General features: G+C 46.2%; 2 protein-coding genes and 1 long non-coding RNA gene across 4 annotated transcripts; 1 reads left to right on the top strand and 2 right to left on the bottom strand.

The window, feature by feature from the left end:
* Window positions 1-9,806: 9,806 nt before the first annotated feature.
* LOC111674307 lies at window positions 9,807-14,209 on the bottom strand. The gene is made up of 2 exons (XR_002762353.1): window positions 13,937-14,209; window positions 9,807-13,864 (listed from the first exon to the last, which is right to left on the bottom strand). It is a non-coding gene; the product is annotated as an uncharacterized LOC111674307 (long non-coding RNA).
* Window positions 14,210-16,873: 2,664 nt separating this feature from the next.
* LOC105698682 (odorant receptor 47b) lies at window positions 16,874-18,371 on the top strand. Its single transcript, XM_012423146.2, has 6 exons — window positions 16,874-17,161; window positions 17,236-17,642; window positions 17,720-17,819; window positions 17,899-18,000; window positions 18,085-18,243; window positions 18,318-18,371. The coding sequence occupies exons 1-6, from the start codon at window positions 16,874-16,876 to the stop codon at window positions 18,369-18,371; spliced, it is 1,110 nt and encodes a 369-aa protein (XP_012278569.2).
* A 30-nt stretch (window positions 18,372-18,401) lies between these two features.
* LOC105698882 (probable cytochrome P450 12a5, mitochondrial) lies at window positions 18,402-21,694 on the bottom strand. Of its 2 annotated transcripts, none has more exons than XM_012423504.1 (12): window positions 21,544-21,694; window positions 21,259-21,428; window positions 20,936-21,175; window positions 20,575-20,686; window positions 20,385-20,507; window positions 20,146-20,287; window positions 19,802-20,052; window positions 19,537-19,720; window positions 19,289-19,458; window positions 19,139-19,217; window positions 18,849-19,055; window positions 18,402-18,782 (listed from the first exon to the last, which is right to left on the bottom strand). In XM_012423504.1, exons 2-12 carry the CDS (start codon window positions 21,410-21,412, stop codon window positions 18,672-18,674), a joined length of 1,773 nt encoding a protein of 590 aa, XP_012278927.1. In that variant the 5' UTR covers window positions 21,413-21,428; window positions 21,544-21,694; the 3' UTR covers window positions 18,402-18,671. The 2 variants fall into 2 exon arrangements, with proteins under 2 accessions (XP_012278927.1, XP_012278926.1); XM_012423503.1 differs by having other exon boundaries at window positions 20,891-21,175.
* Between the last annotated feature and the right edge of the window lie 26 nt (window positions 21,695-21,720).

The following is a 21,720-nucleotide window of genomic DNA, read 5'->3' on the forward strand; positions in this document are numbered from 1 at the left end:
ATTTAACGTCCGGTTATCCCGACAAATCGATCGATCTCGTTACGACTTCCGCTAATCGAGGAGATAAACTACTTACGATAACCCCCTAGGGAATAAATCCAGGAATCATTAACATTCGGCGAAATCGAATTTTCCTTTAAGGGGATGTAAAAGTGGCATCCGAAGCTCAATCGTTCATAAAACTTTTATACGAACTGGGCGTCTGAAATAGTTTGGTACTTTAAAACCTGAACCCTAAGGTAGGTCCTGAGACTCGCGAAATTTTATTTTTTTTATATACTATTTTTAAAATACCTATAAGGAAATTTGAAAAGAATTGAAATTTCATGAGTCTCAGAACCTTCCTTATAGTCTCCCTATTCCCGTTGTAGAGTTTCAAGTTATTCGGTAAATCGAGTTGGGGGAAAAGTTTTATAAACAAAACCTCTTCGACGCCACTTTCACATCACCTTAAGGTGATATGAAAGGGTCATTATATATTTTTTTTTTTTAACAAGAATGTAATCTTGGTTCTAGTATAGGATAAATAAGAAAAAATTTCCCTCCTTGAAAACTGAAATTTCACGAGCGTCGCGTTCTTCCTTAGGACCTCCGTTATCACGTACTGAAATTGATAACTCAATCACGCCGTACTAGGCATTATATCGGTCATCGATTTTCCTCGAATATCCCAATAACAGCGATAGAGAGCAGCGGCATTACGACTTTCTCCAGTTTTCCTTCATTTCCTGGGGATCTCGCGTTTCGCGAAAATCCCAGATATTTTTCGGCCTCGTCGAATCGCGAGTGGTTACGCCATTGGTTACCGCGCGTGGAAATTTCCGCTCGCGCGAGCTCGCGCCGCGAGCGTGTGTCACCGTCTGAGTTATTAGCGGGAAAAAAATGCATCGGCGAGAATAGGTGGCATCCCCGTGGTAAAAAGGAGAGAGAGGAGGCGGGAGAAAGAAAAAAAAAAAATAAGTCGAGCCGTGCGAGCGTTCTTTTCTCGCGTCGCACACTTATCGCTCCTATCGGAGACGAATTCTTCGGCAGATATTGAAATCGCCGTCGTCGAAGTCGCGAGTGAAATTGAAAAGAGGCCGATCGACACGTACGGTTTGATACGTCGAGGAGGAATTATACCAGTCGATCGTCGGCTCCTTAAGAGAAATATTAAAATTATACATGGAGAAGAAAATATGAAGGTATAAAAATATAAAAAATGTTTTATTTTCTTTCTTTCATTTTCAGAGCTTTTTAATTTAGTTTCACTGGGGAGGAATTGCAAGCCGATCGTCGGCTCCGTGAACGGAAATATATAGAAATTATATTTAACTCGGGGAAGCATGAACATTTATATATTTTTATTTTTAGAGGACGATGGGAATGTAGCTCGATGCGTTTCGTGTGTATGAGTGTATCGATACACTCGAGTGAAACGATTTAAAAGGAGGGAATAGGAAAATTTATAAATTTCTCATTTTTTTCACAGGACGTCGAGAATGTAGTCTCGACCCGTTTGGCATGTATGAGTGTGTCGATACACTTAAGTGAAATGATTTGAAAGGAGGAAATATGAAAATTCATATATTTCTCTTTTCTGTTTTTTTTTTTTTTGTGAACGTGGAGAATATAGTGTATGAGTGTATCGATACACTCGAGGGAAACGATTTAAAAGGAGGAAATATGAAAATTCAAATATTTCTCTTTCCTTTTTTTTTTTTGTGGACGTCGAGAATATAGTGTGTGAGTGTATCGATACACTCGAGTGAAACGATTTAAAAGGAGGAAATATGGAAATTCATATATTTCTCATTTTTTTTTAGGACGTCGAGAATGTAGTGTGTGAGTGTATCGATACACTCGAGTGAAACAATTTAAAAGGAGGAAATATGAAAATTCATATATTTCTCTTTTTTTTTTTTGAGGACGCCGAGAATGTAGTGTGTGTGTGTGTATCGATACACTCGAGTGCAATCTTACTCGATCCAGCCCACATCTGGCTCTTATCGTTTCGGGCAACCTACGCAGCCACATTTCATTGCACCCGCCCTGTTGGTTCTTTTCTCTTTATCCTCCCTGGTACAGTCAGGCCGGGAATTTGTCCCGACCTTAGCCCGTGGTCGCGTTTCAGAATGGCCGGAAGAGGGAAAAAATCAATGGACGGGGATCCATTCACTGAATGCGAGCCTCCACTTTCTGCGCGCCGTGCCGCCCTTCGACAACCCCTTTTCTTGGCTTAACCCTTTGCTGGGCTGCGTAGATTCCGAGTCGACTTTTCATGGCCATTGCATGGACAAAGGGTTGAAATAAAGGTCCCGGTGACTGGTCCACTTTGAACCTAATTATCGGAAACAAGGATCGGCTAAAAAATGACGTGGAATATGAGAAAGGTTTACCTTTTAATATGTTCAGATCCGTTTGCATTCTTCAGAGCGGTTGTAGAGTTTCTGGAGAGTCTTTATGTTATTCCATTACGTATTCGAGTTTAAAAAATTGCTCACTCCCTATCGCTGGATATATCAACTTACAGAGGGAGGAATTACATTTGCTAATAAACTCGAATAAATTGGATGCAACGTTTCTTCAAAACGATGACAATTTATTTTGAGTTCATTTGAGTGAAATAATTATTCGTTGAATTGTGGAAGTGTTACTTTGGTGGAACGAATTCTTTTCTTTTTTTTTTTGTTCTTTTGCTTTTCTCAGGGTGCGGATGGAAAATCCCGCCATTTGGTCAGATCTCGAATTGTTGTTATCAAAGCGTGGGAAGTCGGTTCCGATGGTTCCATTCGTGTATCTTTTATCTTCCTTCATGAAATACGGATTCCACGTCGGAAAGGAAAATAAGACCTGCCAGATTTTTTATTCCAATCCGATCTGCGTATCACCTGAATTCCCCGTGAAAATCTATTTGAGAAAAGGCGTCACGCGATTTTTTTATCCCCTCGGATTAACGCGATGTCGAGGGGAAACGGATATACGCAAATCGAGCGAATTGCACCGTATTGCATCGCATGCACTCGCGGGATTACGTAAATGCATTGACATTGACTCTTGACCGTCGAATCCGGGCCTCTTCCTTGCATCTGCAGGTGCATCGGAAGTGCATCCTATTCCCCTGAATTTACTGCATTTCGCGGGAAATCCAGGTCGATGCACCTCTACGAGGAATAGGGCGGTCGATACGTGTCACTAATTTAGGTTCACTTCGGGATTATTTTTAGCCGGGCAACTTTGCGTGTTAATCGCTTAAAAGTACGGAGATAACGGCGCGCAATTAGCGTTAATCATCGCGAACGATTTTGCCGGGGCACGAGAATTGCTTAGCGGGGAAAAGAAATATGTGGAACGAAATTAGATGTTAATTATCCTTAAGATTTAGCCCCGACAGGTCGTCATTGGAGGTGTCTCTTCGATGCACCTGCGCGGCAGATGCACCTTGACGAGTTGTCCGGGGACGCGTCAAGGATGCACTTTTTCACGAATACGAGGGGTGTCTATTTGCGTCGCTCCTTCTCCGGGTTATCGCCGGAGTTATCGTCTCTCTCTCTCTATTTACTGCCATTCCTTGTTTACGTGGACATGCGCCGGCGGCGATTTATCATCGATGGCTAATTTATAGCTTTCCGCGAGGACGCAGTGCACGTGGGAAAATATTTCGTTGCGTCGAACCGATATTTTTCTCCATTTTTCGACTGCGTGACAATATAATTTGGTTAATAACGTCTGGTCAATTACGTCAAGTGATTTATCATCGATGACTAATTTATAGCTTTCCGCGAGGACGCAGTGCACGTGGGAAAATATTTCGTTGCGTCGAACCGATATTTTTCTCCATTTTAAAATATTGTTACACGTGGAAAAATACATTTCGACTGCGTGACAATATAATTTGGTTAATAACGTCTGGTCAATTACGTCAAGCGATTTATCATCGATGACTAATTTATAGCTTTGTCAAGAAAAGTTATCCAGTAAAATATTGTCAAAAAAAGTTATCCAGTAAAATATTGGCTAAATTTTCTGAGGACAATTTAACCGAAGACTATTTGATCGACGCCAACGAATTTATTTCTCGTTACGATTAGACTTTGTTTGGTGAACAAATTTGCCTTTTTTCAATGCGTAGTTTCGCGCAATTACACGTAATTCGGTAATCAGACTCCCCACGGCCGAAGTGCACAAAGTATCGGATAAACCGGCGTTCCGTGTATCCGATTACTCTTTAAACCCGATTAGTCATTGAAAATCGACTCGCGGGTAGTAATCGATTGACTCCGACTAATCGATCGTCAGAAATTAAGCGCCGGAACTCGCTTTATGGCACTCCAAGAGGTAATCAGGCGATTACGATCTCAATTAATGGGCCATGAACCAGTTAGGCAGTGAGCACTTTATTTCTCGTCGTTTCATGTCTCATTCTGCTTACCCTGCGGCAGACGATAAACGTAACGATTATATATAAATTTCTGGAATTTTTTTTAAATTATTCCGTCCTGTGATATGACGTATGTAGGTATATATAAATGATATTTCTTGGGAATTTCGAAACGTCGCATGTTATAGACGGATAAATCGGCATAATGTGTCGTCAGTGTATGTATATCGTTCATGTCAGACAGATGATAAACGTAACAATTATATATAAATTTCTGGAATTTTTTAAAAATTATTCCGTACTGTGATATGACGTATGTAGGGTATATATTAACGATATTTCTTGGGAATTTCGAAACGTCGCATGTTATAGACGGATAAATCGGCATAATGTGTCGTCAGTGTATGTATATCGTTCATGTCAGATAGATGATAAACTTAACAATTGCATATAAATTTTTGGAATTTTTAAAAAAATTATTCCGTATTGTGATATGACGTATGCAGGTATATATTAACGATATTTCTTGGGAATTTCGAAACGTCGCATGTTATCATAGTCGGATCCATCGGCATAATGTGTCTTTAGTCTATTTAAGTCGTTCTTCGTGTCAGACTGATGATAAACATTTATCAATGACATGTAAATTTTTGGAATTTTTAAAAAAATTATTCCGTACTGTGATATGACGTATGTAGGTATATATTAACGATATTTCTTGGGAATTTCGAAACGTCGCATGTTATCATAGTATCCATCGGCATAATGTGTCGTAAGTGTATTTATATCGTCCTTCGTGCAATGCGAGTTATAATAAGAATTTTTCCTGTTGTCACTCCGAGGGACGACACGCGACATTTAAACGGCACTTTTCATGCGACTTGCATATCCTCGAGAGCTTGAAAAGAGGCAAAATGTAAGAATTTGCATCGCCATCGGCAGTCTTAGTCAACGGAGTCGTAAAACGGTCGAAGCTAACGAAAATGCGAGATTTAAGCGGGTAAGAAGATTTCCTCCGATTCTCTACGGTTTCGGCTTAGAGGAAACTCTAAGTGCTCCGAGGGGAATAAAGAAGCGTAGTAAAGTTACGTAAATGTCTAAACTCGATTGCGCGAGATAAGAGTGACATTGAAGACCGAGGTGATATCCCCAGGTTTGTTGGCATTGCTCTGATTAAGACGAAGGTGGAACTGAGGGGTGATAATGGGGCTTGATAATGAAATATCGGACACAATAGTCGCATCCCTTTTGGTGATGAAGTAGAAAAAAAAAAAAGAAAAAAAATCGTAAAGCCAAATTTACACGCTTTTCACTCCTCTTAACTGGCTTAAAACCGTTCTCTAATCGGTAGCGGCGACGTCGAGCAAATTGCAGGTTCGCAAGTACTCGCTAAAGCGATTCGCTCGAGTTAGGAGACCGACGAAAATTCGAATCGCGACTTTGCATCTGGAGGCGCGTGATGAGCCTACGTACAGCGTGACGATGTTGATGACGAAGATGATGTTCTCCAAGCGACGAAAAATACCATTTGGCTTTTCAACCCGGTCACAATGAGTCGGTTCTTATTTTTGGGAAATCGAGTATCGAGAAATTTTCAATTTCATTCCAGAAGTTCGGTCGTTGTTCCTTTGATTTTTGGTTAACATCGGTTAGGCAAAAAACAACGGAAAATCTTCGAATTACCTAACAGGTGTTATTCGGTCATGTTCGGTATATTTGTGACGTTTGCCGCGAAATTCGCGACATTTCCCGGGAAAATTTCTAAGGGTTCTCCGAACTGCGACGCAGGATCACCGGTAGGACGCAATTGCCGGGATTTTGCAATCTCGCCTGTACCCGGTACACGTTTTACGCACGTGAACGAACGGAGGAGCGGTCTCGTCCGAGAGGGCTAATTGTTATTTCGAGCCGGCGTTACCATCGATGGCTCGACATCGCCGCAAAATGCGGCGCCTAGTTCCGATGACGCCTCGTCTAGCCGCCCACGTGGAGTTTTCGCGCGTCCGAGATGCCAAATGGTCGCCGATGAAAATAGTGTGCCTCTTCCTCGGGAAAAAGAGGGAGAGAGTCTCCCCAAGAAGACACTCGGGAATCGTGATCGATCAATTGGAGGGCCCGACAAGACCGACCAAAGAGTCCCTTTAACACGTACTCCGATCCAACCCCTCCGAAATTCCCAATGAAATATTAGAAATTAATACAACGATTTTATTATCTTAAATATTACTCATTACGACGATATTATTTATTTTAAATATTTCACCCGGCTCCGTCTATAACATATTTAATAAAAAATAACATATGTAATAAAATACAAAACACAAAAAAAAAAGACAGATACATTAAAATATGAATAAATTAATCCTGCCACGCGTCTTACGGATTTACTTCCTTGGTACTGATTTTCCTGGACAGTTTTGCAGGATTATCATTTAATTTAGCAGCTCGTTGTGGTGATGTCTTTAATGTTACTAATTCTTGGTGAATTTTTTCGGGTATGGCGAGTAGGGAGAGGCCGATGAAAGCGACCGAAGGAACAATTCGAGTTCGATGAGTCCCGATTCATCGAGGATGGCACTTTGACTCATTCGTGGCGCCGCGCCGCCGGAAATAGCGGCTACCGGAATAGCTTCTTTAAATGTATACTCTCGTGCTATGCACGTTACTCAAGGTTTCGGGTCTGTCCATTGGCAGGGACCATTTTTTGGCGCCTATGGTTTCTTTTTCACCCATGAAGGACAGAGTCGATCTGCACTTGCGCCTGATTTCCATCCGGAGTGTCGGAAAGAGAGAGATTCGGTATCGTCACTTCCTCTTCTTCCTCTTTTTCCTCTTTCCGGAGTCGTTTTTGCTCTTGCGATACCGTGCAAATGATATCAGTACTTGTCGTGCCTTTACATACTCTCGCAATGTTCATTGGAGATACTGTTTTCGTATCGTCGACGCAGACTGGCGTCGTCGTCGATATAACGGCGTCGAAATAGAACGTCAACATCGTTAAAGGTGTTCGTAAATACTCCACATATATTTTTAGCGCGTACAAATGATGGCAAGACATGTATAAATGATAGGTGTGTGACGTGGGCAATTTAAATTACCACGCGGTAATACAATTAGAAATTTGACGTGACACTTTTAATTAATTCGCAGTTTGTCAATTCGCGAATAGGTTGAAGTTTGGTCACACTTCATCGGGAATTTTTAAACTGGCTAATACAATTATACGGAGGGTGTGTTGAATACCTCTACTTGTTTTTCTAAAATCGAATGTACCGCATCTGATTGACACTCCAGTTTTACGAGGCCTTGCATGCCGCGTGTCGAGACATAATTCAGTGCACAAAAAGGCACCTAGTGGCCGTATATTACCTTTACGAATGCGGTATCACTCCACGTGTGAATTTCTCGGTACTCGTTGCAGAACTTTAACGACGGTCCCGATGCAACAAAGACCGTTTGACTACGTTTCGCATAAATGACTTGGAATTAAACCAAACACCGAGACCAGGCCCGAGGCCGTCCGGTAGGTCAGGGTTGAATTACACGTACACCCGCGAGAATGCACCTTGTCGGATCTAATAGGGTCTTGAAAGCGCATTCTAACGCTTAGAAAAATCCAGATAAATTCGGCTCACCTCTTTACAATGTATGGTAAAACATGATACAGACTATTACGCGGTATCGCAATTTTTATCCAATTTTAAGGGACATTGACGAATGGATGACGCCTCACGAGAGCGCCGCCATTAATTTTACGTACCCGTGTAGGATGCACTTTGTCGGGTTAATTCGGATCAAAATCCAGATAAATTCGGCTCACCTCTTTACAATGTATGGTAAAGCATGATACAGACTATTACGCGGTATCTTAATTTTTATCAAATTTTACGGGGCATTGACGAATGGATTGACGCCTCACGAGAGCGCCGCCATTAATTTTACGTACCCGTGTAGGATGCACTTTGTCGGGTTAATTCGGATCATGAAAGCGCATTCTAACGTTTAGAAAAATCCAGATAAATTCGGCTCACCTCTTTACAATGTATGGTAAAACATGATACAGACTATTACGCGGTATCGTAATTTTTATCCAATTTTAAGGGGCATTGACGAATGGATTGACGCCTCACGAGAGCGCCGAAAGATGGCGAGCGTCGCCATTAATTTTAAGGCCTTTGCCTAAAGATTCGCGCACGATGCGCCATGGCTCTGCCTGCTAATCCAAAGTGCTACCAGCGGCTAAAATTAGTTGACAAATATACACAAGCTCTACAATCCTAACCTTGCTCAAAGCATCTCTCTCGCGGCCGCGCTACGCCGCGACGAAGTATAATTCCCGTCGACGAAGGTCGCTCTTTTACGGCCCCGAATTAACCGCGCTCTTGCCAACCGTATAAGACGACATTTTGTGCCATGAGCTTCTGCATTTTAAACTGGAGGATGATCCTGGAATTAGAATTCTAAATCCGACCTGGCACCTTCGCTCAGGGGCAGGATTTTCCAGCGGGCGCGAGATCACTTCGAGGAAATGTGATTTCAATTTGATTCGCAGTCATTTCATTTCTAGCCGTCGATTCGACGAAACGCTCAATGGTTAAGTTAGCGCGTATTACGCATATTGCGAACAGATTTATCCACGTAACCCTGTTTTGCATAAGGAGTCGACGTCATCGGGAGATCACTTTAAGCGATAAACGTTATGCAACCTTATTTGAGTAACCCAAAAAACCTACCAGGCGACAAATATGGAATAATATTGTTTAACAACTGTCCAAACAAATCACGCGCGCCGATTGCTGAGGGTTTTACATTTTACGCTCCTCAAATATAAGCGGGACTAGCGGCGGTTGCATAAACTGGAGCACTGCACTTCTGGTGCACCTGGTCCGACCCCAGAAGTGAAATCTCGAGACTTCTCTCCGATCGCGAAAATCCGCGATTCGCGGAATACCGGATGCGATGAGTCGGATGAGTATTTCCTTTATCTTCCCGTGACTAAGAATAAGATTGACTTCATACCGATGAAATGGCTAATTCTATTACGCACAAATCGTCTCGTGACTGGGCTTCAAAGTTCGATGAATGAATTCCGATTTTGTTACTATCTCGCGGATTCGACGATTTAAATAGAGATAAGTCATCAGGGGATTCATCGGAATTCGAGGGAGCGATAAAGTCACATTATGAACGATGAATCCGTATCGATAACGCCCTCGATAGCCGATCAGCTGATGGGCGACATTGATCTTGATGCCGCCCAAACCTACGTCGTGGTTTTGTTTTTGGGCCCATTGCCTATATTCTCCAGAAAAAAGTGCGGTAGTCCCAGAATCGAAATTAAAATTGAAATAAAAACGGCGATAGGAAGAAAGATTCAATTACAGGTTCAATTTTGTTGGGGCCCACCATCGCCCAAGAGTCGCAGATACAACGACATTGATCTTGATACCGCTCAAACTTGTACTTATAATTTGGGTCCGTTAATTACCCACGTTTTCAGAGATACAGGCGATTAATGTAGAATGTACAAAAATGTTAATTGCCGCAATGATTTTATCCGAGGAGGAAATTCTCAGCGTCGGTCCGTTACTATCCTAGATTTATCATCGCTCACCGTTTCCTAGTCTGTTATCCGTATAGCGGAATAGTCGACTTACGACTCGCTTAACAAACGATTAAACGCGAATCTCGACTCGGGGTGATTCAGTCCGACAAGGCCAGGAATTCTCGACAAGGACGTGCATGACCAGGAGACCAGACTTCAAGATCGCTCGTATCTGGCGAATGGGAGCTTAGCCGAGTTTTGCAGCCGTTCTAAGAGCTGGATCGAGCCAGTTCACCAGTCCCAACCCTAAAGATTGCCTCCAGATCTTCTTAACCCAGGGACATAACGACACGACTGGGACCGGTTACCGAGGGGGATTACTCCCCACTTTACATGAGGGCAACTACTTGTAGAGCAAATGTCGCGAACCCCCAATGCGCATCAACTGCGTCAAGTGCATCGACTACATCATCGATATACCAGTATATAAGTAGGGGCTTAAATGCACCGTAACGAGCCAAATAAATGTGCTCGACGTCCACTTCTTCGGGGCTCTTTCCGAGCCTTTCGCAGCTAAAGGGTTAAAGAGCAACTACGGGCTGATTTATTTACGAGCGACCAGTTGGAATGGCGCCTTTCTTGCCGGGGTTTCGCAAAAAGGTCGCAGACGCGAGCACTGCCAATTTCCTCCGAACTTGATCGATTTTACGAACCCGTTTCGAGCCCCGTCTACATGGACGCGTGGTCGGCGTAAACGTAAACTCCACCACAACTCGAGTTTGAGTCATGCCGCAGTCAGCGGCCGTCCTGGGGGAAGATCGTAAATACCTCCCGATGGACGTCCCGAGGAGTTACGCAACCATCTCTCTGGCGCTAATTAAACATTTAACTCGCCGACAAATCAGGGTACCTAGGACGGGATTCTCTGCAAACGAGTCTCCGGTCGGACCGCAAAGCGCTGGAAACGGATCCCTGGGTATCAAATGTCCCGGTGGCATTTATATCGAGAAAGTCCCTCTCTAGGTCGGCAGGATATGAAATTTTCGACTTTTTTTCCACGTCTCAAGGAGCGGCTCGATTTTTCTCTCGGGTTCTTCGACCCTTCGGGACCCTGACGCAATGACATCCGCTCGAAAGTGTTTTCTTCGTGTCGACTTCGCAATGGCCTTCCCTTCTACTCTCCGTATACGGTGACACCGTATAGTCTCTGATGCAGAAGCCGACCGAAATCAATACCGCGGTGGCCTACTACGCCGTGGCCTTCTTTTCAGCTAAATCCATTTGTAGATGCCGTACTACGCCATCGCAAGACGTTCTCGCCGATCACAGTTTCGCCGGCTCGAGGGTAAATAATTCCCTCTAGGGGAATGCTGTCGAGTCAGGGCATCATCAACGAGACGGTGTTAACAGTACTCGAAGTCTGTCATACGCAAAAGGCCGCGACGAAGTGTCGAATACATGTCCGACGAGCTCATTGCCAAAACTGTCGGACAGATTTATCACATACACGCCTGATTGGTCATTTCCGCTATGAAATAATAACACCGGTATACCGGCGCACTAGTTGGTATCGTAACCCGAGATGATGCCCTGGCAAGACCCTAGGCTTATTTTAGGAGAGGTTTACCAGCAACTCGAGATATCCCGAATCTACAGATACAAATTGTCTTTAAATTCCAAACTTTTACCTGCCTCGGTTCGCCTTTGATCAGCCGATTTTCGACCGATGTCGAAGTCCATTCGGATCTTCCTTGATTGATACGACCTCAGATCAGACGAAACTGAACATGAGTTGATTGGGGTGATTTTTATAAAATTGTAATGCCGAATCTGCGGAGCCTTCTCGCCCTGGTAATATCCCTCTCCGTGGTATCGATCTCGAATCTGAATAGTTGGCCGAGCCAGGAACAGCGCAGTTGCAGGAACATTGCGCCGCGACGTGATGGCGCCTCCTGCAACTGCACAAAGGTTTTTCCCGCTTTTCAAGAGAGCTCCGCAGTTTCCGTTAGCCTTGTAATACGCCGCTATGGGGATTTTCCTCCTCTTCCGTGTCTCCTGTAAACGTTTTCGGAAGGTTTTGTCATTTCCTTTGCAGCTGGGCCGCAAATCCGGAGTCCCGTCAGGCTTGAATGTCTTGAGGTTGGATGACGGACGTCGAACACGCGACACGTTGAAACCTAGAAGGCCGGACCGAAGAGCAGAGGTCGGCGCCAATAATATGATTTTCTCGTCTCGCCTGGGGGAAAAACAGTCCGCGCTATCGCGAATTTCTTACTCGTCGAGACTGCTGCGCACTTGGTAACGGGGACGGTTCATGAATTGCTCTATGCACGTGCGGAAAAAGGAGCGCGCGTCTCCATTTTCTGTTTTTTTTTTCTTATTTTTTTTTTTCCGGGAAACGAGTTGCATAAAGACGAAGGAGCGTGGGATCGACGTTCCGAAACGCGGAGCAGTCTCGCCCTCGAATTAAGAGAGAGACAGAGGCGAGGGTCATGTTAAAATCGTCGTGTGACGATTTTAACATGACAACGCTTGATTCTAAGCGCGAAGAACTTGACAAGGTCGACCTTAATTGTATCACATGGACCGTCCATTAGCGACACGCGGATCGTTGCGTTGGGCCGGGAGAGAAAACTTTCCACGTGCGCCTACGCCGCAGAAAGTGCCTCGACGAGGGGGCGATCTTTACATCCCGGGCAATTAGATTTCACCGATGAACACGGCCAGTGTCGCCATTGCACCGCCTCGACACGGTGCGCAACATCCTGGCCAATCGATCAGCCATTACCACGGTGACACGATAATGGTCCTACTAGAGACAATCTGCGCGTCCGCCTCGACATATTCGGTATACGCCCTCGAGAGGTGTCACCAACGTCCACCATACATTTTCCCTCGTTCGCGATGAACTTTTATCGTGTCTGTCCGCCAGCCACGCATTAAATGCACGATGCGACGACGCACCGATTTAGTCCAGATTGCACAACGATCGCCTTCAGCCACGCATTAAATTCCCCTGGCGTTGCAGCCGGACGAGCAGCGAGGCAATTCGGCGGGGTCCGAGAATCCGCTGAAGGAGCTTGCGGAAAATAGCCTAGGGGGTGGGATCCCATTTTCATGGGCTTTTAAAACAGGATTAATATTGTAAACAGTGCCACGTGCGAGACCGCGCACTTTTACGATTGTCATAAAAGAGCGGGCGTATCGATCACGCGGCGCCTCCCCCACGGTTCGGCCTGGGAAAAATGATTACCGAAGGCTCGACATTCCGAAAGTGCCGTTGGAATTCCCTTAAACGAGGCCGCCCGATGAGGAGAATGAACATTGTAAACATTACCACGTGCAAAATGGCGGCCGTTTACGAGCGTTGCGCAAGTGTGAGGGCAATCACGGACGCGGGCATTACGGGCCGTGTTTTCCGTTACGAGGTTAAGGTTGCGCGTCGCTAGTCGAACTTGATTGCGTATCGCCGTAAAAATGGCGTAATTGCCTGCTTTGGAATAATCGACGATCGTCCGAGGTGATTAAATGGCGCCGGCTCTGGCAGAATGCGTATATGACTTTTATTCCTGCTGCGCCTTCTGCCTTTGTGGGGAACCGTCGCCAGGCTTAACGTCCATCCTCCGTTTATCCTGCGTGATATTAAAGTAATGAAAGAATAGCTCAAGGCACCGTAAAAGAAATGCCGTATGATCATTTAGAAAATAGTACAGCTCTGAATGGACTATCACCTGCGGTCTTTCGGTAGTTGGTAAAAGGTGACCTGAAACTCTGGAGTAGTACCATGCATCTCGATGTACTTGGCTCGAAACTCTACCGAGTTTCTCTATGGCAGGGTAGAAAGCATCCTTCGACGCCTAGATCTATAGATTCTCTATTCCAAGAGTTCACTTATGACCAGCCTCGCAGACAACGCTGATGAACAGGATAAACGAAGTCTCGCCTCTGATGCGCTCCTCCTACGGATAGTTTGTTTATGATCTATAATACGAGTCGAATTGACGAGTGTAAACTATAGTCTCATCACTGACCTCGCACAATGACGTATGCAAGCGACATAACTAGTACAGATATAAGTAACTCGAGCCAGCGGTTGAAAGTTGGTGAAAATTAAGGCAACAGTCTGAACGCCGGATCGACGGGTTACCGCAAGCAATGAGTTATCATTCCCAGTGATGGGCAGCTATTTCCTGTACAATTTGATCATCCTTATCGTCCACGTGAACCACCCTCGAGGTAGTTGACGCGAAACCTGTCTCGGATCTAATGGAATTTGCGGATCCCGAGACCGAGCACTCGTTGGCCTTGCGACCTGTAGGCGACTGGCTGGAGCAAGTATGCTCGGGCTACGAGCTATTTAAAGATTCTTACTGCATTTCAAATTGTGTCACGTGACTTCTGGCTAGCTGCCGTTTCTTTGCCGTAAGTATTCCCGCGTCTCCGATGGCGGAGGCTGGCCGCAATTGTAAAGAGAGAAACCCCACGTACAGGGGATTTCATGCGAGCACCGGCCTTTCGAATCGTCCATAGCGAACGAATTCTTCCTCTTGGGACCGCCAGGAGCTATTCTCACAGAATTCGAGAGTCCTTTCACCGTCTCCTCTTCCCCCAAAACTCAAGTCCACCGTTTATCCAGTTTATCTCGCATCCGTGGACAACGTGCGCGGGTAACTTCCATGATCGCTAGCATGTGCGCGTTTTGGCTTCGGTCCTGCATTCCGAATTCCACTTCTGGTTCCAGAGGATAAGCCACCTGAAAGAAATAATTCCAGAGAAACTAATAGCCGATAAGAGATTCTCGATTCCTGGGGAAGTTCTTAGGGAGCTGGTCCCGCCGCGCCGATTAGTCGTCGCTACGCAGACGGTGTCGCCGTCGAGCGACCCCAGGACCAATTCCGTGCGTTCTCTCGAATAACTCGAAAAACCGTCGCCGTTCCTGCCTTACTCACGAATGCTCCAGCTGCATTCATAATCCCAATTTTACCGATCCCTGCCATCAGGTTCCCAGCTCGTTGCAGCGCACGGTCCGAGATGGTGCTGCGGTCGAGGCGGGCGAGACTTCTCGGGTGAAACGACCTCCGGCCGAGTTCTCGTGTGCCACACGTTACAGCACGGAGAGAGAGTATTGACCGTCTCAGCGGGCACAGTGGAAATTTCCACTGCCCTACCCCAAGCCAATATACCTCCACCAGACGACGCATGCTTTCCGCCGCGCGCGGCGCATCGCCCTAACCTCGATTTCGGCTCTTCGACTCTTACCCGGGTCTTCCTCCTCTTCTCCGCCTGAAAGGGCCGAAAAATTGCTCGGAATTAGTCCCAGCCGATTAGATACTGGAAACCCCGGCAGTAGGTGGCGCCGGTGTTTCCAGGAATTTCGCGCCAACCTCACCTGAAACTCCCTCGGAACGACATTCCGGTAAGTTCGTGGAAGTTGGAACTCGGCGGTTGGAATTTCGGGGATGAAACTCCCGCGTACATTCTGCGACCTGTGGAGAGGGACGCGCGGAGGGGACGGCGCGCCTGCCGAGTAGTTCGCTCGCCGGCCGCGGCGGCGCTGCGCGCGCCGACCTTGGGGGAATGGCGAATATTTCGCTGGTCGGTACCGCAGATCGCGGACGATCGGCCGCTGCTCGATCTCCGGAAGGTGGCGGCTCGTCCGAAGAGATTTTCCAGGAATTTTCGACAGAGCCCTACCAAGCGCGTCGGGCGTCGCACGGAATACGGCGCGTTAAAGCGTCGATAACGACGAACCGATGGAAATGATAAAGGCGCATAGAGGTTAGGTGCACAGTTAATTGCTTTTCCATATGATGCGCCGCACTCTGGGTGAGACAGACCCCCTCTGAGCGCGGCGGGTGTCATATAGAGATATGTCATATGACTCAACGCGTTGAGAATGAAAAACCAATCGGAAATGCATTTGAACTCATGTCAATGTCTTGTCATTCTAATTGGTATCCGTGTTCGACGCGTCGACGCGCCGCGCTTTGAGCGACCCGTGACGCGCTCGGTGGGACTGCGATTTCACCCGGATCGGCGTCAGATAGCTGACCGGAGGCGCCGCCGGGAACTCGAGAGCCTTCCCCGTGAGAAACGCGAGACGGTGACTCGGGCGTTTCTATATTTAGCGGGCCGCCGTCCTTCGGTTTTACATAACACCGGAGAACACGAAACTGCGTTCCGCCGTCGCGGACCGGTGGCGCCTCGCCTCGATACGTACTTGACCGAAAGTCATATTCCATGAAATTACCTACTTTCGGACTTTCTATGGACGCAGAACCTACCTCGAAGGAGATACGGCTTGATAAGAGCTGATAGCGTTATCGAATAGCTCGTGGGCGCGCCGCGAGACTCCATCTTGCAGATTTTAAACGCTACCGCCATCTTTGAAGAGATGGACGCGTTCTTACTCGTCGGTAAAGTAGATTGCAGGGAAATGAGGGTAGCTCCTGACACGGCGGATAATATTACCGATGGGTTGCAGGGAAATGAAAATCCCACTCGGTGCCATCTAGCGGCGGGAAAGGTAACAACCACGCACCCATTCAAATTTTTGTTTAACCGCCCGAATACGAAGGATTGCAGACGCGGTTTAGCTTTTCTTTTAGCGATCTCTGCTGAAAGAAAATGGGATGGCGTGTTGGAAGGAACGTGGGAATACCATATGCCAGACTCTACAACAGTAATCTGCAGGTAGTAGTTTCCAAGGAAATTATAGAGTATTAAGTCTACTTGGGGTTCATCATGAACGTTGCAGGTGTACATCCGAGGTACTTGAATAATCCAACGAGATGACCTCCCATTAATCAGCCGAGAATGCGTTCGCACCTCGTTATTAACGAGGGATCGATTTGCACCGCGGGAATACTTCCTGGCTCGGCTCTGCGGAAGTCTGGACAATTCCTCGGAAAGTGGTTCGTACGTTTTATCGAGGATCGTGTTAAGGCTCCAGGAATTGTTCCTGAGAAATGACTCTAACTCCGGAACGGTCCTACCATTTCACAAGGACTTTGGGCAAATTGATATGCGCGTGGCCTCCAGATCCCAAGACAGGAAGGACGGAACGTTTTTTAAACAACGCATTTTGGACCGTATATGTGGTAAATGCGGTTCTCCTGATGATTCCTCTGGCGTTTGCCATTCGATATTTCCGAGACGACGTCACCACAGTGACCAAGGCCGTCTCGGAGCTGACCTCGCTCGAGGAGGTCGTCTTGAACCTCATCATTTGCAGGGTGCAGAGGGCTCGACTTCAGGTTTGACCTCGGGATTTCATTATGAACGAGACTTCTAACTTTCCCTTTCGAGTAACTCTGGCTTGACCTCTCAGGAACTCACCTCGGAAATCCGGAATTTCATGACGAAGGCACAGCCCCATGAGAAAAGCGTTCTCCAGATGTATGTCGCCCGTTACACGCCGTTCAACGTTTTCCTGGCCTCGTCTTACATCCTGACGGCAATCACCTTCTGCTGCGTACCACTTTTGACCTCGAGGACGCTTCCTGCGGACGCCTGGTATCCCTTCTCCACGGATCGGATTTTCGTCAGGTGCGTCGTTTACCTTCACCAATCTCTGGCTGTATTGCACTGTGGGATGTGCATCGGCATCGACATCACCACTGTAACCCTCTTTTGGTATGCTGGAGCGAGACTGGAGATGCTGGAGACCGAGTTTAGGGAATTCGATACCAAAGCAGACCTCCATCGCTGCATCAAGAAACACCAACACGTAATTAGGTGGTTCTAACTCTTCGTGAATATTTTATACACGTTCAAATTAGGGAAACTTAGTTCACATCTTTCATCATTTCTAGATATGTCTCAGAGACGAGCCGAGCCCACGGTTTGATTATCGCTAAGGTTCCAATGACGATGACCATCGCCGTCGCCTGTGGTGGCATTCAACTTATTCGAGTAGGTATCTAAGTTGATTAAATTTTGCATAATTCCCGGGATTACGAGGATCATTAAAGAAAATTTCTATCTATTGCAGCGCGAGTCCTTGCTGGTGATGTCTCAGTTCGTCTTCTATGTCATGGCTGCGGCCCTTCGACTGTTTGCCTTTGCTTGGGCAGCGGACAACTTGAAGGAAACCGTACGTCATCAACAATTCCCAATGGACTCTTTGTTGCTCATATACTTGGGTTTTTAAATCTATTAATGGTCACAATGAAAACAGAGCGAGAGGCTCGCATTGGCGATCTACGAGTCGGACTGGATGAACAAATCATCGAAAATCCAGAAAGATCTGCGTATAATGATTCAGAGGTGTCAGAGACCGTTGGTCATTAGAATAAGCGGCGTGTTACCGCTTCTCTCGTTGAATTATTACGTTCAGGTTGGTATTTATCATGACACTTATCAGCATATTCCGGTATGCCTCTTTTATGTCTCGTTGAAATTTCTTTCTAGTTTCTCAGCACGTGCTTTTCGTATTTCATGACCCTTTTGGCTGTGACCGCTTAGTCGACCTACAGGAGCACCGAGTGCTAGAAATTGACAATTAAGTCGTTACATTTTATTCGAGAGAGAAAACGGGGAAACACACTTATCGTAATACAATAATAAATATTAATTAGAAACGCAAGGGGGTGTGCGGATTTCTTTCTCGGTATACTGATATTTCTGTACAGAGCCTCTTCAGCACGTATTACTTTCAAATTGATATTTGCCCCGTGGAAGAGCGCTGGCTTCAAGTAACAATTGCTGGTGACCAATCCCTTGACTAGTCGGTACTTTGCTACCCGAGGATCTCGAAAGGAGGATTTAATCCCTATCGACGAACCTGAAGCGAAGGGGCCTATCAGGTACGCTCACCATCAAATAATTGCTTCCGATGTCTGCATAGTCGTATTCGATTCTGAATTCTCGAACGAGCTGCAATCATTCCCATTATCGGTACTAAAAGTAATGAAGGTTTCGCATTCTTGGTCATTTCCATACCTTAGTCGTGAGAAGCATTATTTCTGTCTCCGCCATATTTTTCCCCAGGCAAGATCGAGGCCCATGGCCGAAAGGAAGGCAACCGAATTTCTGATTGAAGTTGTCCTGAGTGTTGTCACTTAGCCACCTCTCCGGTTTGAATTTCTCCGGGTCCTCGAAGTTCTCCTCCCGACTTGCCGAGATTTCATTGGCCATTATTAAGTAAGTCTAGAAGGAAGTTCCAATTGTTAATATTAAAACTGAGCGCAGGGATGTATGTCTAATTTTGCAGGAAATTTTGGATAACCCACTCCTTTTGGGATTGTGTAGCCGTGCAGCGTTATTGTCTTCTGAAGAATCCTGGTGAGGTACGGGAATAATGGTCGCAATCTTTGGGGAAAGAAAAAAACGGGAATTAGGTAAAGCAGTGAATGCGGTTCCGCAAGAAGGTTGAAATTCACCTGAGGCTCTCTTTCAAGCAAGCTTCCAGGTAAGGCAGCTTCTTCAGGGCTTGCTCACTTAACGCTGACCCTCGGGTGGGCATGATGCCACAGATCTCCTCATAAAGCGTCCTTTGAGCTCTAGGATTCTTCGCGAGGAAATACAGGAGGAATGCTTGGCAGTTCGCGGTCTAGAATGGAAAAGAAATTACGACCAAGACCTGCAACAATTGATCTAAAAAGTCCAGATAAAGGAGACACCAAGTTACCGCTTGAACTCCAAGGATGATCATGTCCATCAGCAGCGTCGAGACGTCGTCAGGATGCACGTGCAGGTCCAGGATTAATTTCTCCAGGATCGGAGAGCCCTCTTCTTCGACCTTTTCTTCCTGTACCCCACTTGCTAGGATTCGAAGCTTGCGCTGAGCTTGGCGTATGTATTTCCCAAGCACACTGAACGAAGGATAACTCGTTACGCTACCTATGCAATGAATAATAACGAAGTTTATAATGACGGTTTGTGGGAAATCTTACCCATCGATGACGTCGCACGCTTGGAAGAGCCTTCTTGAGTATGGGGTCTCGACGAATCTCCACACCTGGAAGCCCGTTTCACAGCGAGCCAAATACACGTGAGCTGCACCCAAAGCTTCGACGATCCTTGCAGACTCCGAGGATGAATTAAAACCGGCGGGCTCGAGGAAACCGAGTCGCTTGTTGAACATCAGAGTAGAGAAGCACTCCATTCCCCATCGAGTGAGGTCTTGGATGAAGGTCGCATGTACCTGAAGAAGCGAACCAAGAGGAGGGTACTTCAAGCTGCAGGGATTTAATTACTGCCAAGACACTTTCGCATGGTCTAAGAAACCTAGGAGAACCTCGTCCTGCCTATTGCGTATCCTGCGGATCCTTTGAGCCAGCTCGTCGCAGACCATCTCGAGTTTGCCGAAATGCGAGGAAAGTTGCTCCCCCAATGGCTTCTCTATCTTCGCCTTGGTCTCCAGCCATTCCGCTCCTGCCCTGAGGAAATGACGGTAACGTCGAGGTAGAACATCAGAAAGTCCTTAATTTAACGTTAAAGTACTTCGATTTTTAATAAGCTGGGAAAGTAACTAACATGTTGAATGGTCCAGGGAATCTGTACTTCCTGTGGTGGAGCCGATAGTGCTGCAGGATGTCCACCCCACTTCGAAGAGGCGATTGTCCTTCCTGTTTGAACACTTCGGCGATGTGTTCAGGCCTGTCGATGTAAAGGTCGATTAAATCAATGACTTCGACAGCCGATGGATCATCAAGCATGGATTTACCTGTGGATCATCACGACGTCTCCTATCATCGGGCCATTGATCCTGACGACCGGACCATAATGATTGAACAGGTACCTCATCGGCGTCACGTTTCGGTTCCAATGCAATTGACCTGGAACCCCGTAATCAATCCCACGTTTTGATAGAAATCCAACCTAAGTTCTCAAGGCTTAAGTGGAGCTTCTGCTCGACTTGAGGCACTTTGCATTTCTTAACGCGCCCTCCAACTCTCCCCGTTTATTTATCCTCGGATATTTTCGGATAGCCGAACAGTTAATAGGAATTCGAGTTTCGAACTTTCGACAGGATCTCGTACCCTGAGTAAAACTGTTGATTAGCAGACTGCAAAACAGTTGCGTACCCAGGAGCGGCACGTATTTCCAATATTTCTCCCAGAATTTCAGGATCGCCGGGCCCGGGATTTCTTCGAAAGGCAACGGGGATTTGTCGACGCTCACTTCCTGGAGGATCTTCGTCTCCGGAGTGTCGAAGGTGTCCGAAATATCAGCGCTGGTCGAGTCCAATAATCGAAGAGATTCTGAACGGGTGATGGGGTTTCCTTGTAAGGACGGAGCCGGCTGGGGCTGAGCCATTGTCGCAGCTTTGGAACGGAAAGAGGTATAGAGAAATGGAAAAACATCACTAAGCTTATACGATTTTGTCGTTTCTGCTAGGACTACTTACACAATGCTCCTGTTTTGGTTAGCTGCAAGGACTCTTGCCGTTTAACTTCCAAAGGACTGGTCAGCTTTGACAGTCGCCGACGAGCCTCGCATCCATCGATAGAGAAAGCGGCTTTCCGAAGAGGAATTCCACATCGTGGAATCAGGCGAATCATCGTGAAACAGTGAAAACTGAAAAAGAGCGATTTCTTGGGTCAGTCATCGGAAAAGTCTCAGCTGGAGCTGAGGTTAACCTTGGAACAGCCGTGGATGTAATTCTAGGAAGTGATATTTCCTTCTAACTTACCTTTTCCTCTACTAATGAGAGGATCCAAAATTGACCTCGGAGGAAGAATTAACAGGGTGAAAACTGAAAGCACAAAATCGTTGCCCAGCAACCAGTTGATTGACTTAATTGAAGATCTTGCGACCATGCCTTCTACGATCGCCACGATGTGAATTACTACGTTCTGTAAATATCGAT

The sequence above is a fragment of the Orussus abietinus genome, unplaced genomic scaffold, assembly GCF_000612105.2.
Source record: "Orussus abietinus isolate OABI.00-Male unplaced genomic scaffold, Oabi_2.0 scaffold12, whole genome shotgun sequence".
Lineage (NCBI taxonomy): Eukaryota > Metazoa > Arthropoda > Insecta > Hymenoptera > Orussidae > Orussus > Orussus abietinus.

What these genes read in the sequence shown, in the direction of transcription:
- LOC105698682 (XM_012423146.2), top strand. Translation starts at nt 16,874, where the DNA reads ATGACTCTAACTCCGGAACGGTCCTACCATTTCACAAGGACTTTGGGC. An exon ending in AAACACCAACACGTAATTAG is followed by an intron (nt 17,643 to 17,719) that starts GTGGTTCTAACT and finishes CATCATTTCTAG; the next exon opens with ATATGTCTCAGAGACGAGCC. An exon ending in CGTTGAATTATTACGTTCAG is followed by an intron (nt 18,244 to 18,317) that starts GTTGGTATTTAT and finishes ATTTCTTTCTAG; the next exon opens with TTTCTCAGCACGTGCTTTTC.
- LOC105698882 (XM_012423503.1), bottom strand. Translation starts at nt 21,412, where the DNA reads ATGATTCGCCTGATTCCACGATGTGGAATTCCTCTTCGGAAAGCCGCT. An exon ending in TTCCCTGGACCATTCAACAT is followed by an intron (nt 20,288 to 20,384) that starts GTTAGTTACTTT and finishes TCATTTCCTCAG; the next exon opens with GGCAGGAGCGGAATGGCTGG. An exon ending in TAATGCTTCTCACGACTAAG is followed by an intron (nt 18,783 to 18,848) that starts GTATGGAAATGA and finishes GAATGATTGCAG; the next exon opens with CTCGTTCGAGAATTCAGAAT.